Source organism: Actinia tenebrosa, unplaced genomic scaffold, assembly GCF_029948245.1.
Source record: "Actinia tenebrosa isolate PJP-AT-01 unplaced genomic scaffold, QUT_ActTen_1.0 PGA_scaffold11__36_contigs__length_13525064, whole genome shotgun sequence".
Lineage (NCBI taxonomy): Eukaryota > Metazoa > Cnidaria > Anthozoa > Actiniaria > Actiniidae > Actinia > Actinia tenebrosa.
The window spans coordinates 4499348-4518998 of record NW_028292571.1 but is presented as its reverse complement, the minus strand read 5'-3'; the positions used below and the strand labels follow the sequence as shown (position 1 = coordinate 4518998).

General features: G+C 36.6%; 2 protein-coding genes across 6 annotated transcripts in view; one reads left to right on the top strand and one right to left on the bottom strand.

Annotated features, from left to right (window-relative positions):
- The window catches only part of LOC116302960 (uncharacterized), a 23725-nt gene extending 19277 nt beyond the window's left edge, over positions 1 to 4448 (top strand). For 4 of the 5 annotated variants that reach the window (XM_031712392.2, XM_031712390.2, XM_031712393.2 and 1 more), the window contains 5 exons: positions 344 to 475; positions 562 to 609; positions 1061 to 1153; positions 2219 to 2285; positions 2874 to 4448. In XM_031712392.2, the coding sequence (XP_031568252.2) occupies positions 344 to 475; positions 562 to 609; positions 1061 to 1153; positions 2219 to 2248 (303 nt within the window). In that variant the 3' untranslated portion in view covers positions 2249 to 2285; positions 2874 to 4448. The remainder of the gene's footprint in view (positions 1 to 343; positions 476 to 561; positions 610 to 1060; positions 1154 to 2218; positions 2286 to 2873) is intronic. The other variant, XM_031712391.2, reaches the window with a different exon arrangement.
- On the bottom strand, positions 4418 to 19651 carry LOC116302961 (uncharacterized). The gene is made up of 10 exons (XM_031712394.2): positions 19504 to 19651; positions 11680 to 15742; positions 11173 to 11304; positions 10396 to 10508; positions 9635 to 9705; positions 8287 to 8441; positions 7585 to 7713; positions 6762 to 6873; positions 6123 to 6398; positions 4418 to 5566 (listed from the first exon to the last, which is right to left on the bottom strand). The coding sequence occupies exons 2-10, from the start codon at positions 15704 to 15706 to the stop codon at positions 5560 to 5562; spliced, it is 5022 nt and encodes a 1673-aa protein (XP_031568254.2). The 5' UTR covers positions 15707 to 15742; positions 19504 to 19651; the 3' UTR covers positions 4418 to 5559.

The following is a 19651-nucleotide window of genomic DNA, read 5'->3' as shown; positions in this document are numbered from 1 at the left end:
ATTTTAAAAGGGGTCTGGTGTAGCTATACAGGGTATTACTGTGGTTTTTGATATTCTGTGAACTCAGTAGTTGTGAGCTGCAATTTGATTTTTCGCTGCCGTCAATCAAAAATAATCAGTTGATACTTTTGATGTTCTTGACTGGCAGCAGGGAAAACCCAATTTGACAACAAGCCGTTGTAATGAATGTCTGAGTTTGCAGAATATCAAAAACTACAGTAAATACACTTGTCATAGATTTTAGTCACTTCAGTGTAAAAGCATGAACTGTAGCTCATGGTTTTGTCTGATTTGGGATGTTTTTCATACATTTTTGGACTTATTCTAAATACGTTTTCCCCAGATCGAACACCTTGGAGGATCTCCCGTAAAAAGCATCAATGAGAGACCAGCACAATTGAACGTGGTGTCCAACCCCCTCTCACCCTTTGCAGCTACCCATAATTCACCAGTCGAGGAACCAGTCCAATTTGAGGTAGGTCCCACAAGAAGAGACCTAAGGCTTCACTACTTTCTTCGAGCTCAGATGCTTGATGCTGTGGTGTTTTTTATATATTTCAGTACCTAAGGAATATCTTGTTTGAATACATGATGGGGAAACAAAGAAAGGTAAGAAATAAACCTTCAATGTCCAATATTGATCTCAAGAACAAAGCCATCATCTCTGTTAACCCGATTTCACAATCTAATTTAACATTTTCCTTATTTCATGCTACATTTTATGGAACCTCTATAAATCAGTCACATGCATGACTACTTTCCACCGCTTAATTGACTTTATTTATGCCTTGCCTTCCTTTCTTGATTTAACCCCACTAGAAGGCAAGATTAAAGTGAAATTGAGAGCGCCATCATTTCCTCTACTTGCATCTTGAGTAGTCACCTCTCTTTTGCTCAAATTTCCCAGTATATCGTTCCTAACAGACACCCCCCTTTTCCTGGAATTCCTGGTAAGACCTTGGTAATGGTCACCTCCCTTCTAAAATCATCCTGGATCCGCCCCGGTCATGTTATAATCCAGATGCTTCATTGCATTTCTCTTTTTTTCACTTTAATACAGCAATTAGCAAAGGTGTTGGCTGCAGTTGTACAATTCTCACCGAAGCAAGTCAAGCAGATCATGCAGAAAGAAGACGAATTGGCAGCACAACAAGTAAGTTTATACCGAAGTGGTTTTCTCTTGGCTCTTACGGATTACAAATCCTTTTCATATTTCCTTTTGTATTGAATTGTAATTTAACTATACTTGAGACGAATTAAGATATAAGATTAAAATTTAAAGTAAAAAAAAAATGTTTGCCATTCTTCTCAAATGAGTGTTTTAAGTCGAGTTTAATTAAATAGTAAACAAAACTTTAAATAGTAATATCTCGAATAAGTTTTAAACATGAGTTACCATTTGGACATCCTAGAATTCTTTGTTGATGAACGCAACTTGAATCCTTTGGGATATTGAAACTTATTCAAACAAAGCAAGGTGGACTAAAGACTTTAAAGATAACTAATCGACTAATCGAAGTATTCCTTTCAGATCTTTTAGCATTTTAACTACGTTAACATTGGTTGACATTCGTTATTAAGCACTTAACGAGAACCTAAAATTCTTCCTAAAATTTATACATTTAATCGTACTTAACCAACATGATCTCAATATGAGATGTGAATTGAACGATAATAAAAGATAAATAACGAAATTAAATATAAAAGAAAGAAAGAAGGATTGGAGAGGAAAGCTGACTTCTTTTCTCTCCTCCCTTCCTTCCTTCCTTCCTTCCTTCCTTCCTTCCTTCCTTCCTTCCTTCCTTCCTTCCTTCCTTCCTTCCTTCCTTCTTTCCGCTTCCTTTCTTTCTCTCATTCCTCCATCCTTCCTCCCTTTTTCTCTTTTATTCCTTCTCTTTTGAACAGTTAAAATACCAGTATCATTTTTGAGAAAGAAAAAACAGCAATATCTAAAAAAATTAAAAACAACAACAACAACGAAAAAAAGAATAAATCTCACATTAAAATGCTAAAATGCTCATACATCAAAGTCGATTATAATTTAGTCTCCCTCGCAGCCCTTTTTAGTCTCGCTCCATTCCCCTACGGTCCACTCCTCTCTTGTGGGGATAGAAGTGGACCGTAGGGGAATGGAGCGAGACTAAAACGGCTGCGATGGAGACTAAATACAATTCCTCAGTGTTTTAAGTTTGGCATTTTTTTCTGTTGTGTTCTGTAGAGTGGTGGATTTTTATCTCCTCATAGATGATACTGAGATTACCTATATGAGGGACGTGAATCCAAAGGTAGAAAAAATACCTGCTATAGACTCCACTACGTGAATTATTAGTATTAGATTATTGATCTAGGATATGAATCTAGGATAACTGAAATTAGTCTCGATCGAATCGAGCCCTGACAACCTATCAGCTGATCGATCTGAATCAGGGAATGGTTGATTCACAATGGAATTGGAATTGGGTGTTGTGTTGGAATCGGAATTGGGATTGGGTATTGGGTTGGAATTGGGATTGGGTATTGGATTTATTTGAGTGAGGAAAATTGGAGAATCCAGGGGAAAACCCTGGACTAAATCAAGAGAGAGACTTAACGAACCCGAAGAGTTTTTTTGGGGGGAGGGGTGGGGGTTGAAGCCCTTCCCTTTCACTCTGTACGAAATCTATCATTTTCCTATGAAGTCAACAAGGAAACAGCTTTTAAGAAAATTTTAATGATGAACATCCTCACTAAAGCTCCAACCATTACCCCCTCCCCCCTCCACAATTAAAAAACGTGCATTCCATACAATGACATTAATTTTATGTTTTCAACAACGTTTCTCACCATCATACTATTGTAACCTATATCTAAACCGCATTTCCTTTATTTTCCAGATCAAATGACCTGGCTTAAAGCCTGTTCAGGAACACCCATTTTAGTTTCAAAAAAGAAATATCATTCGATGACGTCATTTGATTGGCACGTGCCTCTGGCCAGGTGCCATGCATTTCAGCCAACTGGTACTCAGGCGCCCTGGTCTTCCTATGAATCTTGCGCGTCAAATCGTAACTAGGGTTTAAGAAGCTTTGGTCTTAGCGTCCAAAAAATACCGCAAATACTAAAAAATACTTAGAGATTTGTAGTATAATATTTCAAAATTGATTGTTGCGTCACGTCATTTTTAAAATTTCACTGTCGAGATATTTCGATGCATACTGAAAAAAAACTATGATGTTAGTTGTGAGTTTATGTTTATTCGAGGTATTTTCAACATAGTGACCATAGAATTATAAATATTAAGGTTGGTACCGTTAAACGCAGAGATTTCTCGTGCAACTGTCTTGCGAAGAAGCATTGTTGCAGGTCGTACGAGATGTTTGTTTGTTTAGTATGCGCTTAAGGCGCGGACACGGTGCAACATTGCGCGCAATATTGAAGGTAACGTTGATGTAGTTAGGATCGATTTCTACTTCGCAGCGTCGATTGCCTGCGACATTGCGTGTGCCCGTAGCTTTACGCAACTCGTTTGCATCTCTAAATCGTTTCTTACGAGATAAGCTGAGCAATCTTGAAACAATTTTCTGCGCGTAACATTTCGCAACAGAATGTTTGCGTGTAAACATAACTTTCAACCTGCAACAGGTTTTTTTAACGAGACAAGATGAAGGATAAATCTTTGCATGTAGACAACGGTACAAAATGAGTATCTCCCTGGTATCACGGGAAATATCCGTAATTATAAGTCATTATTTTGGCATTCGGAATTTACTTTAAAACTTCTCTTCATTCGCCATGTTTGTCTCCTATCAATTTTATGTAACTGGTTCATTAGTTAGGGTCAAAACTTATATATAATGAGATTTCGTACGACTTTAAAAAATTGGGGGCGTTGCTCCGTTTGAGCATTTTGAATGGACGAGTATTCTGATGTGTTCTCAGTATTCGTATAGCTGCATGGATATCGTCATTTCTATGCTGTCTACCACAGATCATGTTTGGCTGTGAAAAATACACGGTTTATATATCGACGTGCAGTGACCATGACTGTGACGGGTACAATGTTTTCATTGGCTTAGCACTGATCTCGCTCGTTTTGATTGGATCGAAGGATGTGGTCCATTTCATACCGTGACGGTTATGAGTGTCCAGTCCTTTCACAGTCTTACGAAATCTACTCTGTTCTGATTTGAAAAATCCGCGCATGCATTCTACACTTACCTCGTGGCAGCTTAATCAATCTCGTACCCAGAGCCTTTATTTCTTACCGCGCATGCAGTTTTATTTCGTCGAGCATGCGCAATAAAAAAATAAAGGCTCTGTTTTTGGTAACGAATTCATTTTGGGAAAACTATTTTATGGTGCAAGATAAAAACATATTATAACACAAATATATAAAACACTGTAAATTAATTGTATATTATTAATCAAAAGGCAGAAATAAAATCAGGAAAATTTGATTTTTATTGACATTTGTCGTCGCACTCGATTGTGCTGATCAATACAAATATCGTGGTGTGGTTTTGGCATGCTTTCAATAATTTCATTTGATTATAGACTCATGCTTTTAAAAACTTAAAAGTTCCATGCATTATCACTTGATTATCTCTATAAAAATACATTGCATTATTGAATGTGTATAAACATTTTTTATGGGGGGAGGGGTTCGGCATCTATTTTGAAGGATTGAACGATATGGCATATCCATATCGAAATAGGTTAAATATACCGTAGGTGAAGAGGTAAGTGCTTTTCTGAATATCATGCCCCTATGTGCCAGTGTAGCGGAATCGCAATCGTAATGTTGGGATCAAATTTTTTTTGCACGTTACGTCATCGACGTCATATTGTTGGTATTTACCTATAGCTTTTTTCAGTGAATAGACCCCTTGCAGCACTTCAGAATGCAGCTCAATAATTGAAATTATTTTGTGTTCTCCAAATTGAGCTGCATTGACGTCACGTCATGCAAGGGGTCTAATAGTCTTCTTTGTTCATACCACCAACATGGCCGCCAAAGACTTAGTCTCTTAACTCTCTTGGGAATGATAGTATTTTTAGGAGTGATTTTCCCCGAACGTACGTGTTTCTTATATAATACTATGTGACTCAAGAATGCTTTACTCTTCACTCTCATTGGTCAAAAGCAATCACGTGATTCTAAATTTAGTTGAAAATCACCAATCCAAAAATGGATAAACTATAAAGAGTGCAAAAACTATATCAATGAATTTTCGTACTGAATATATTTGCTAAATATATTTGCTAAATGTACTGGCTTTAACTCACTTGTAATGAACTAACACTGAAGATGACGTGAGTCACGTCGAAACGTTTGTCAAAACGAATATTTAAAAGTATCTTAATCATCATAGTAAGAATTACCACAGAATTATCACTTTGAACTTTTGGATTTAAATACAATCTTTTTTGCATTAGCGGTGCTTAGGTTGAATATGATGCATCTAAACTGATCTCGAGCATTGATTCTCTGGTTTTCATGATCACCATGATAATGTCATAAACAGTTTATCCTGCTATCCTTTTTGTTCATCTATTAACGTTGGCGCTGTAAATAAGCTTTCATAGCCTGCGAAAAATGAAATAGAGTGAAATTCGAGTAAGAAAATTTTATGACAAAAAGGGCGTGTTTAGTTGCGAAATTTGCATGAAAATCCTTGCGGCCTTATTCGTCATCAACGTAAATGAAACTGTTGCACAATGTGCGAGTCCCTTTTGTCCCTTGGGCACTGTTTCGTGTTTGCTTTGGTTAGTTTGGTCGAGTGAGTATAATAAAAGTAAAGGCTGGTTTACACTAGCAATTGTTTCGCGCGACTTTAGAGGCGATTTTATTGGAACCAGAAATTACGCGTGTAAACAGTCCGTGATTTTCAGCGCGATTAAAATCGCCGCAAAGTTGCACTACATTTCGTGCATATTCAAAATTACACCGATAAAATCGCCACTCATGTCGCGCGACAAGTGAAGAGAGGAAAGGAGGAGGAAGGGCTCTGGGCCGGAGTTTGTCAATCACCCCTCGTGTTTTCATAACTTGGCCATTATAACTCGCAATTTCAGGGCTTGAACAGGGACATCTCGATATCACACTTACTATAGACTCGAGATATATGACAAATAACACTTACATATGATCAGGAGTATTCTTGGGTGGTTCTGGCTTGACCCGGTCAGCACCAAGGTTGTCCATCGCCATCACATTACTAGCCCAGTTGCTCTCATAAACATTTTCAGGGATTTGACTCCCATACAAAGGGTTCTGGTGTTCTGCGTGCTTGTTGCCTGGTCTAACGTTTCCGTCCTTGTCCTTGTAGAACACGTCTCCATTCTTGTAGCTGACGTTACTTCCTGACCGTGTCATACCGTCATGGTGTATCACGGCCACTTCATCGCCTACGCCATAACTATATAGTGAAGGGAAAGGTTGATGGATGAAATATCATTCCGGATAAAATTCAGTGATTAAAAACACAACATTTTAAGCATTTCTCTTATAATCCCTGATTATGCTCAGAGATTTTGCAGTTAATCCATTTATATTATGTATTATAAGATATTGCGCGCGCTGATTGCATGTCTACCGTGTTTATATCAGGGGACAGAGACCCGCTCGCGCAAAATCGTTCAAAAAATATCATTGCAATTTCAATATTGCTAATAAGAAAGCATGTTAGATGAGTTGCTGCAAGCCGTTTGGCGCATGACGTTTGAAGATCTTAGAAGTCATAATTATTTTGCTTTGAAACTATAAGGCTATACATGGTTACCTGGAAGATGGTTTCGGTCTCTTGACGAGCAATAAGACAATGACAATGATCAGGATGATCAGGACTAATGCAAAGATAATGACTAACCACCAATACGTAGCCAGGAATGTAGCTGAGGAGAAATGAATCGATGTTACTAATCAGTGAATAGGCCATTTCACGGATCCCGTTACTCAACCTCAGCCTCGTCAGCGTGTAATTATTCTTTAGAGTTTGACTACAGTCCGCAGTAATGAAAGGAATTTACACATCAACGAACAATTGAAACACTTAAAAATTTCACGGGTTGTAGGCAATTTCTAAAGAATATATTACACGCTGACGAGGCTGAGGTTGAGCCGCGGAATCTTTGAAATGGTCTATTGTGTGCCTCGGGCGGCTGTTAATATTCCCTACGTTGGTCTGTCCGTCCGTTCATTTATGATCACTCATTCATTAATTCAGTAAACTAAGGCGCGCGATAGTAAACGTCTTTCTATTTGTTTTTCCATTATTTCCTCTTTTCTTGTTTTATTCGTCAAACTATCTTGCCCTCAAAATACAAAATATTTAATATTTATTTATTTATTTTCCTTTTCACTTTTATCGTGTGTGGGATACCTGTGATATGACCGACACGAAGCCGACATTTGACGAACTTGCAGTCGAGGTCAGCCGAGGTCAGCCGAGGTCAACTTTCAAAATCCAAGATGGCGGCAAAAAAACGAAGAAAGATTGCTCAAGGTAAAAACTATTTTGTATAGGGTTCTAGCTATAAAATAAATACTTTGTAACCGTATATTTTTTGTACATTGTTTCTTGCTTCACAGAGAATCAAATTTACCATTGCAAGTTACTCCATCTCCATCATATCCACTCTTACAAGTACAGGAAAAGGTTCCTTCCTCGTTTGAGCAGGTTGCTTCTTGGTGACAGTCGTTTGCGTTGCTGGAACATTCATCATAGTCTAAAGCTATAAATAAAGGGTAAGTTAATATTTTTATCGTATTTTATCATACTTTAATCTTTTTGGCCTCTAAGTTTCAAGTTTTACAAGATTATTTTAGCTTATTTTCTAAATCCCATTCAAGTAGCTGTTCTTAGATATCGAAACTATCCAAATCTTAAAGTTTTTCAAAGTTCACGGGAAAAATATCCGCTTTACGAACTTCGTTCTAACTATTTATTTTATTTTATTTTAACTCCATTGTTTTAAAGCTGCATAGAGCTAAATATCTGTCAAATTTGACTCTGCACACATAATGTTATAAACGCAAGTCATGGCAAATTCACCCAAATTCTTTCCTATTACATCCTCAGTGGTAGTAAGACAGAGTCGTTTATCTTCTGTTTATATGTCTTTCTCACCCAAAAAAAGTTAAAATAAAGGGAAGGAAGGGAGGAAGGAAGGAAGGAAGGAAGGAAGGAAGAAAGAAAGAACCAGCGAACCAACCAACTCTGGCAAAGTCTTTTCTGGAGATGCCAGCAGAATCGATAACTGCAGTTTTTCCCCCATACCTCAAGAGAATAATTTTCTCTTGCATACCTTTTATAGCATTTTTATCTACTTCAAGGTCATTTAGATAGAATTTTCCATTAATATCGTTTAAGCCATTCTGAAAATAAAGTTCCAGATTTTGCAATGTCCCTGTATACTCAAGACTTGTATAGACCGACACATCAGCCACGACACTACCAGCACTGAAATAAAATTAATTATGATACATCATTAATAAAAATGAAATGCTTTTTATTAAGAAACTTAAACCATCTCTTAATGTGCAAAGTGACTCCATTAATGCAAAGCGTTTTGTTTAATGAAATTTTTACCTTTTTTTTCTTTCCCTTTTATTCATGTAATTATATCATTGTTATTATCTTTTGTTCTTGTACATACAGTCAATGTCATTAACGTTGTCCACCGAAAAAAGACATTTACACATTTACACATTTACACATTTAGACTAAAAGAAACATCACGTGTTTCATTATGTATTCTTTGCCTCATCTACGTCAGCCCAAACTTTAAATGTAAAATTCAACTCGTGAATCGAAAATCCACAATGCCCTGACCATTTAGTGAGGATTTAAGATGGAGAATGGTATTATAGTGTTTGTTTTATGCCAGACCGTTCAAGGAAACACGTGATATTTCTTTTAGTCTGAATGTGTAAATGTGTAAAAACGTAAATGTGTAAATGTCATTTTTCGGTGGACAACGTTAATGACATTGACTGTATATCTTCTTATTGTAATTAGCTTTCATTGTTTCATGATTTATATATATAGTTTTTATTTTCTTATTGACTTGATAATGACGTTACGTAACCGTAGAAACGTCGTCTTTTATTAAAATGTTTTAAAATATAGTTTTTTATCGTTAAATTTCTTAGTTAAATGTTTTAGTAAGTCGCTACTTATACATAATTAAAATGCATCTTTAATAACTAATAAATCATTAATGATAATAAATCGATTATAAATCTTTATCGCTCATGAAAATTTGAAATACCGATAATACCAATATGCCTTCACTTGTTTGCCAATAGGCCATTTCACGGATCCCGTTACTCAACCTCAGCCTCGTCAGCGTGCAATTATTCTTTAGAATTTGACTACAGTCCGCAGTAATGAAAGGAATTTACACATTGATCAACGAACAATTGAAACACTTAAAAATTTCACAGGTTGTAGGCAATTTCTAAAGAATATATTACACGCTGACGAGGCTGAGGTTGAGTAACGGGATCCGTGAAATGACCTATTGGCCTATCGGTTGAGCTGCGGGATCTGTAAAATGGTCTAGTTACCATCTTTTTAGGAGAGTAATTTTTAGCTTTTACTAAAGTTCAACTCTCCTTCATAAACAAAAATGTAAAGAAAGTCTTGTTTACCTGAACGAAATTAATCTGCATCCTTTGTAATGGATCTTGAAATTCAGAGTCTTCAGAAATACTTTATTTATCTGTTCAAGAAAAAGGCTCTAACTTGAACATTATTTCCTTCCTTTGTATTTATAACGCCTGAATATAATTCAGCCAATATTAGATCGTTTTGGTATGAGTGGGAAACATACGATTACTGACTTCAGTACGTACACGGTGCGCCATGATGTAACATCGAGATGGCTTCCCGTAAAAATGCTTATCGTCCTCATAAGTAGAAGTGGGAAACATATGGTACTGACTTACAGCCCGTATACAGTACGGCATGCCGTAACATCGAAAATTACTTCTCGTAAGAATGGTTATCGTTCTTATACGTATAAGTGGAAAACATACGGTACTGACTTACAGCGCGTATACAGTACGGCATGCCGTAACATCGAAATGGCTTTCCATAGTTGTTTTCCAGTAACTCATTCAACAACAAAGCCTACAGTACATTACGAATACGAATTTGTTTTTTATCGTTACCCACTGTTTGCCATTAAAAAAAGCATGTATGGTCATGAGATATCATCGATACTGCCCTCATTTTGTTAAAATAAGAAGAAATGTACATGATGTACATGGTAATTTACGTTTCTAGCTCGCCATAAGTTTTGTAGTCTCCCTCGCATCCGTTTTTAGTGTCGGTCGTCACACACTAAAAACGGATGCGAGGGAGACTATAAGTTTTGCGAATAAGTGTATAAGAGAGAAAATATACCCACGTTGTTTTGTAGGTTCTCTTTCAAATCGTAGAATTCACGAGAGGTAGGCAGCTTCAAATTTTCATCGAAAACACGGTTTATAATTCTAAGTTTAATTTGGTAGCGCTTCGTTCCTGCAAAGTAAATGGATATAAGATTATCGAACAGCTTCTTTGAGAAAACATTCAGAAAATGTCGTTTCATTAACCATTCCGAGGTTGAGAGAAAAAAACTGGGACGAGTTGGAATTACAGGGCATTCTGGGACTTTTTTAGGGGATATTTTTCCAAGATATTTTCTAAAACATTCCCACAATGCACTACGATGCAGAATCGACTATGGCCGGTTTTCTTTTCAATTAACCTCGAAACGGCTAATTATGGTGATATGCAGTCACGCCGTTTCATAACTCCAAGTCAGCGAGGACAAAAAGTGCAGGAGCGGATTAAGGGGTGGGGCCAACCGTCCTGCGGCCCCCTTTTTTTAGAGTAATTTATTTTCTTTAAGCTTGGCAAACATTTTATTTGCATACGGTCTAAAAGTTTTTCTCTCAGGACGAAGTTTTCCGGCCCACCCTTTCTTTGATTCCTGGATACGCCCCTGAAGTGAGACGGTTGGAAACGACAACAACGGGCCTTTCTGTATATTTTTAATACAACATGTCATAGATTGCGTACGACCAAGGAAACATTGCGACAAACATTGTTACTCTTTCAACATATTATAAAAAGCATACCGCCTTTTCAATATTAAATTCGGAAAATTCTTCGAATAATTACCAGAGTAAAGATTACTTACTGTCACATAGTTTTCCGTCTTCTAGCGAGGTTCCTGGTTTGACACAGTCACACTCGTATCCACCAAAGTAGTTCTGACAAATCTGATTTTTTTGGCATATCGATGCTGCAGTTGAGTTGCATTCATTGATATCTAAAATGTAAAGTAAAATTGAATAATTAATCATCTTTCACGATAGCGAAGCTGAGCGCAAGCCCACGCAAAAAAAATCTTCCGTTTTCTTTAGCTTGCGTATGAGCTTGCATCGCTTCTTTTCATAGTGAGCACACGGAGTTTCGTCTGCTTACGTCTGCTTCCGTCGGCATGCGCTCGCTTGCGTCAGAAACCTATAGGTGAGGGGCGAGTTCTCTGTGCTTGGTTCCCCTTACTAAAGATCTTTTTCTTGAAGTCGCAAGCCTCAAAACTCTATAATTTAGTATAAAAAAAAAATTTTGAAACCGTCATTTTCGTTGGGAAAAGTGATTCAAGAATCAATACTGAACAATGATTGGTCAGTTTATTTCATACCTTTGCACGTATAAGTCTGGTAGTCGAGAAGTGTTCCTGATCGACATGGTACGATGACACATTTATGAACCTCGTTCAATATCATAGTCACAAGCGCCATCAAAGTACGGGATACCACAATATTCACAGGCATTCGTTTACAGAGAGCAGCATCTTCCATGGTATAATTCCCCAATACTGTCATATTATCAGGACCCCAGTCCATGACTACAGACATATTGGAGATGGACACGTCACTACACACCATCATGAGAATCTGAAGAACGTTTTGTTTCCCTATCAATGAAACGCTAACTCCTTTGGACTGGGCTTTCGTTAACACAATGTCATTTTTCATGTTTTCCCTGCATTTGAACAAAGGATGAATACGACTTTTTGTAATATTGATGTATTGTCTCAAAGTCATGTTTATGATCTCGCCTTTGGGTAGTGCATGGATGTCAGTGAGTTGTTGCTCCGTGATGCCCAGCAGTGTTGAGATATTTGCAAAGGACTTTGGTATGATGTGAGGAACAAGCATTAACCACTTGGACGGAAGAAGTAGCATATTGTCATGCTTTATACATTCATACCCAGCTACAAATGATAGATTTTGAGGGTCTAAATATATTATACCACCAAGATGACTAAGGAAAGTCTTCAAGATGTCACTGCTAGGAATATTGCATTGACCACACGTCCCGGATGCTGACAAAGCAAAGATGCTTGATGCTCGTGCAACTAGTGTGTTATGGAGGGCACTGAGCTGTGAGGTAAAATGTGCTTTACTCGATACAATTTTGTTAGTGACGTCAGCCATCGTGAGATTTCTCATTTGTTGAACTGTGGTAGAAGTGACATTTGCTAAGTGGTTCAAACTCACAGCAGCAACTATTGGCCAATCAGATCCATTTACTTTTAATCCCCAAGCGATCTTTTCGAATGGCAAATCAACGAACATTTCGATGTTGGTAAGTAGAGGCGTTGTCTCATTGAGTGTCACATTGAATTTTGCAGTAACTTGGTCGATGTTTAGCAGCCTAAATGCTACAAGCAAGGCAATGTTACGACAAGATGACACATCATTGTGACCAATCATTGTTGTCAACAGTTGATATGGAGTTTTGCTTTTAAGACTGGCTTCTGATAACCCACAAGAACAAGGTATCTCTTGGAAATAAAACTCATTCAATACTTCAAGGGCTTGTGGACTTGCTTTAAAGAGGATAGATACTTCGTCTTTTGTGAGACTTAAGTGTTCCTTATAGAAGGTCAGTAACGTCATGCCATTTAACGACTCTTCGCTAATATTCCTATGCTGTTGTATAGCACCAATGGTTTGGTTTTCTGAAAACTTCTTGCCACTAAATAACCTTCCAAACTCGCGATCCCATGCCACCTCTAGCTGAGCCAGTGTGGAAGATGAAATATTAGAGCTTAATTGTAGGAGGGTTATAAAATTGTTTCGGGTGACATTCAGCTGTAAGCTTCCACTGGCAACGATCTCATTCTTTAAGGGGAGAAGCAGTTCTTGCCATTCAGTAGGTGCTAAGTATTTGATATTATTGGGATTGACTTCTAGTACGGGAGCAATCGAGGCGAAGGTAATAGTGTACTTCTTCTTTAAAAATTCTTGTACTTTTTCAACTTGTGAAAGAAGAGTCTTGGCATCAAACTCAGCTGCTGTGATGTTCAACGTCTGTGTGACTTCAGCTTTACTTGTGCTAAATGTTGTCAAGAGGACACTGAGAGTTTGAGTGGAATATGTTCGGAGTACGACTTGATAGCTACTTCTGGATGCTCTATGGATTTCATTAGCTTTTTTCAGCAGGTTCTCCAGAGTATTGTGTTGGACAGTATCAACCGACAAGCTTGAAAAAATTGGAATGTTGGCCTTGTTGAGCGTATCCATTTGTGGCCAATCACTCATGGCTACTCCAAACATCTTTACATTAAAGCGCCAAGTAAGTCCAGAACACTGTTCAACTATTCTCATCAAAGAGGTTGATTTACTTGAAAGGGCAGAACATGTTGCTTCATGATCTGATACGTTTTTGCTCTTTGCTGCAACGAAAAACCTAGTTGACTTACACGTTCCCTCCACGTTTTGAATCCCAACTAAAGCAATAGTAACATTATATGGAGTAAGCTGTTTGAGTGTAGCCAGATCAAGATCACAATACCTCCGTAACTCTTTAATGTTCAACAAAGACAGCACTGCAAGCTGTTCGTCTGTTAGGCGGTATATTATCTTTAGTGTTGTATTGTCAAACCCAGTTGCTGCCAAGAGTACAGCGAGGGTACTGTTTCCTCCAAACACCTCATCGCTAATGGAATTAGCTGTAAGATATACGCTTAGTGTCTCGTTATCAAATTTGTTTTTACTCTCCAAAATTGCTTGTAAAACATTTTTAATGGCAAGCTTCAGTTCAGCGATTGTACTCTTACCTGGAATTAATCCTAACAGTGTAAAAGTATCAATGTCACTCACTTGCAGCTTAGAGGCTGGCGATTTGATAGCTGATCTAATTATAAAAGGTATGATCTCATGAAGCTCAGAGGTGGGGGAGTTGTAGAGCTCTTGTAATGTTTTACTTGTTGTATTGAACATGGTATTTAAGGGAATCCCAAGATCCATTGAAGATGCATTTAAGTATGCCTCTACCAACTGAGCTGAAGTGTATCCTGCGTACGTCTGAGGCGTTATTCCTAACAAAGTTTGCAGTCGGCTTGCTGTCAGGTTGAACAGCGTTTGAAGGGTATTGGATGTCTTCTGTCGATACGCTGTAAGACTGTGACTCCCTTCTTTACACTTTTGAGACATCCCCAACACCACATCATGAACTGGTTTGCCTTGCAATGTCGCATCAGTTGTAGAAAGGATGGTAGCAGCCTGTGTAAGAGTTACCCTATCAAAACATTCCCATTCAGAAGGCTCCAAGGTCATGGTCAGGCGACAGGATTTCCAGTATTGATTACAAATACCAAGCAAAATCTGTAAAACAGTCATTTGTTGTACGTTGGTCAAGCTAAAAGAGGAAACCAGTTGTCCCTTCACTTTGAACATGGTCGAACATGGAGCAGATGTGGCGATGTTTCCTAGTGTGTCCCATACAATACTTGGTATGTTCTTGTGTAAGACAAGAGACATCGATATTCCACACGCCTGAGATAACTGCATTAGAGTGCTCCTCTCTGTTGCTCTCATTTGGTCTGCAGTAAGATTATAGAGAATGCCAAATTGTTCCACGGTTAATTGGGTCGTCAGGTTCACCAGTTTGTATATCAGTGCTTCAGAAGAGCTACTAGATATTTCCGTAAAGGTGAGTACCTCGCTTGTTTTGTTCTTATCCAGCAAGGCTTTTTTTGGTAGAAATGGAGGCAGTAAACTGAGGAACGCATCAATGGTGACATTTTTGAGTTGGATTAAGGTAAGACTGACAAGGTCTGACAGTCGGTCCTCAGAACCAAGATCAAGAAGACTCACATAACTAACTATTCCTTCTGCAACCATAGCATGTACAACTTCGTCCCACTTGGCAGGATCGTAGGCGTAACTTAGGTTCCTGGTAGGTACGCCAAGTCGTACCGCCACTTTAGACAATTCTATTGACATTTTTCGGCTTATGTTCGTGAGCATCATTTCTTGTACAGCTCCAAACGTGTACTGAATCAGTTTGTTTCCTTCCAATGAAGTACCGTGTATATCATCTCTAGATATATTGGTAGACCAATAATAGTTAATATCCGATAACGAGGAAGCTGGAGGAGGGCTGCCGGTATTTATGTAGTGAGATTGTATGTAGTTACCAACAGCAGCAATTGTCATGCCGTATAATTTGACTATGTTATAATCGTTCGGTTCTTTTTCCGCCAAATGAATGGCTGTAAACTTCTCGGCTAATTCTTTTGCATCATCTATTGTTGTCCAAGACCTAAACAATTTGGTATTGACAAAAGGCATATGAAGAACAGGAATGATGATGTCATTTTGCCCAAAAGAACCTCCAAGAAAACCAAGGAACGTTAACCAAATAATCTTATTCATCTTGCTTCTTCACGGCAAGGGAAAAACTTTAGGATTCTAAAATGAAAAACAATTTAATTTAATTAGGAAAACCGTTTATTTTATTGAACCCTGGAATAATCTCAGGTTAGATGTAAACAACGGTGCGTTCGATCAAATATCGAATCAGTGAAAAACGCTTTTACAGAAGTCCTTAACTTGAAGCGTCCATCTTCCATTCGAATAAAACGACCTGTGTTTCGGAAATGAGCTATTTTTAGCTATGTCAATATAAACATTTGGTATTAAGGTGACTGCCTACTTTTGGAAAAAATATTAAACTTTTTTTAAAACTTCAATTTTCCGAATTGAAATTTAATGCTGATTCCAAATCTTGAAAGACAAATTGAGTGTCCAGAGTTTGTTTTCGAGATAATCAGCATTTAATGGAAGCCTACGCGCGAGCTTTTGGATTAAAAATTGCGCCACCGAAGAGATTAGAAAAAAATTAAGATTCATAAGATAATAGTTATTTGCAGACTCTATGATTGCACGAATGAAGGCTAGTCAAGGCTATTCAATAATACGTGGATATGTTCGACAAAAAGACAGAGATACATTGATTTGTCATATTTTGTAGTTTCGGTGCTCTTAAAAAATCTAATAAAGTCGAACAAAATTCCCTACAAAAATCTATTTTTTCATGTGTTAGAATATTTAACTTTTTCTACAATGTTGATATAACCTAGATTTTTAGGAGTTTATTCAAATAAGCTATTAAAAATAGAGAGTCCCGTGCAAAATTTGAGGGTTTTGCCCTGTTGAAGCTTAAAACGCGTATGCGGGTTCTTCAATAACATCTTGTAGATTTTTCAGCGTTTTTTAAGCGCGCGCACATAGTGGGCTTAAATCGAACGTTCAAAAGTAGGCAGTCACCTTAACACATGGTTTTGTTGTTAAGTTGGGGAAAACAGGGTGGGATAAAGATTATACTAAAAATCGTATGAAAAACTTTTGTAGTCGGGTAGTTGTGGTAACCTAGATATGTTAGTCGTATGAGTGAAGATTTATTTTCGGGACAAAAGAGCTTACTTCGTCTCAGAGCCTGAGAAATGACTAGACTGTTCTGCAGCAGTCGGAGCCCATGATGTCATACGCATGCGCACTGATCAAGGTCGATTCTGAACTCTATTTTATAAAATGTCGTTCGAAATCATGTCAAATTAATATTTTTTACAAGCACAATCCTAGTGAAATTCTCTTTCGTCCTGATCGGCTGAATGCGTTGAGATCAGTTAATTTTTTTTATTTGGTCGAAAGACTCCATTGTTTTGTCATTCGACATGGCCGTACGCTCGATCCCATGAAAACTTATAGTATGATAATGGTATATTTATGAAACAGAACTTATTTGACAAGTGCTTAAACTTTCTTAATGATAAATTTTCAGAATATTTAACATTTAAAAGTTAAATTTTTTATGATTTACACGGCGTTTTGAAGAAATATACAAAAATATATTTTAGTCTTTTTTATCTCAACACCCCTTGCTGGGCCTCTAATGAGACAATTTAATGTAATTCAAAATGGCTAAATCCTTAAGTTCATTGAGAATCTCGATGTTGAGGGAATGCAACTGCACGAGCCAAACTGCACAGTGAAACCGTTGCAAATGCAAGAACCACAGCGTGTATGAGAAATATAAGGAAAAGAGACAGAAAATGTTATGTATAGCTTTATGTGTATATCTGTATATAAAAATTTAATTTAATTTAATTTAAAAATTAAAAAAAATTTAAAAAAAGGAAAAAAAAAAAAAGAATCCCAGCCCACTTGAAAATACTCTGGCAAGGGGGGAAAGGGTTTTCATGGGAGCAATGATAGGAAACAGGAGCAATGGAATGTTTTCGCATGAGGAAAGATTTACAAAGGAGAGCATTTGACCCCCGTTACGTTATCGCCGCCGTGAAACCCTCCTCCATAGTTATTATGGAATAGTCATGATTAGTCATTTCAAGGTCTGATAAACTTATTTTTGTCAAAAGACGATGATGTTTCCTTCTTTTTTTTCCCGAAAATACAAATAAAAGCACAGGAATTGACAGGAATAACACTGAGCTCGTGGTTTAGTATTTATTTATTTTTATTTTTATTTTTTATTTATTTATTTTTTATTTCTTATGTACTTTAAGTTAACGTCGGGCCAGCCGGAAAAAATCTACTATCTAATCTAACTTGGAATTTGAAATCACTTTGAATATTCAGAATTTTCCGTATTGTTCTGTACAACTGCACTATATTTCTGAACAATAAAACTAATACCCCGGATGTAAGCAGTACACGATTTTTGATTTCTCTCGTGACAATTGAACTAGTTGGTACAGATCATATCACGAATTTTCTCAGGACTATTTTCTTTAAGATTTACCTACGAATTTAGATTAATATTTATTTAGAATATTGGTTGCTTATAAATCATCAGAAAATCAAGTTCGATATTCTTCAAAATTCGAAATATTTTTGAAATATTTTTCATATTTTCTTTTTATCATACTACTTCAAAAGTAGAAAACTTTTTAGTTTCTTTAATTCATAGCTATACTAATAAAATATTTAATACTAGTAAATCCATGTCAATGTTCATGGTAATTTAGAGTATTTTTAAGAGTACATCGACTAAACAAAAATAAAGAATGAATTCGGTATGTCCCGCTAAGTTGACCGTTAATTTGCATATTCCATACTTTCGCAACTGCTTCAATTTTTATATATTCATAACCGTAGGTGCCTTCGGAATTAAAATTCTAAATCTTTTCTCAAGAAAACAATTGTTTTTAATTTTAAAAATCAATCGTGTTTAGGGTGCTACGTAGTCAATTTCAAAATGCTTTAGTAACACGAACAAAAATATACTCTTTCGCTCAAAAAAAAAAAAAGCAATTTTGTCTAAATGTCATAAAAAAAATTTTGATAAGATCGACTAAGCAAAAATAAAGAATGAATTCGGTATGTCCCGCTAAGTTGACCGTTAATTTGCATATTCCATACTTTCGCAACTGCTTCAATTTTTATATATTCATAACCGTAGGTGCCTTCGGAATTAAAATTCTAAATCTTTTCTCAAGAAAACAATTGTTTTTAATTTTAAAAATCAATCGTGTTTAGGGTGCTACGTAGTCAATTTCAAAATGCTTTAGTAACACGAACAAAAATATACTCTTTCGCTCAAAAAAAAAAAAAGCAATTTTGTCTAAATGTCATTAAAAAAATTTTGATAAGATTTTAAACTTAAGTTTTGAGAAAGTACACATTTGTATAGATAATTTTTTTAATGGTGGTGATCGGATTACATGAAGTGAATAATTCAGTGGCAATATGTTTTCGGTTATCAATTGTTTTTCAAACTTCAAATCTCAGCTTTATACTTAAATTATACGTTATATTTTTCATTTCATGTCTAGAAATACCCACAGCAATTAAGGAATGAAATCCAGTAACTTTTTACTGGTATTTCAGTATTTAATACAACCGTCGCTAAATGATGAAAGTCTCGCACTAAAGATCTTACTAAAACAACCTAACGTCAGAATAGCAGGAACGCATATTTCTTCCATTTTCTGACAAAAAACCTGCCTTTTGAGTTATTTTCGATCAATATCCTGATCGAAAAGAAAACTAAAAGGAGTTAAAATAATATATATCTATCTATATGTGGGTCCATGTATATTATGATTATCCGATATATTATAAAAGATCGTTTGAACTTTGTCACAAACTTCGTTTTCTTAACTAAATGTCGCTCGAATTTCAACTCCTCTAAAGATAACAACTTTTCTTACCGTTTCTTTTTGCTTGTTGTCGCAGTGAAGAAGAAAGCGTAGTTGTTCACAATACTGTCCAAGTTTAGTTTTACATTACATCGTCATGCGAACCTACAGTCGTGAGAAAACATACTGTTTGGATCTACTTATCTTCGTGGAACTAAGC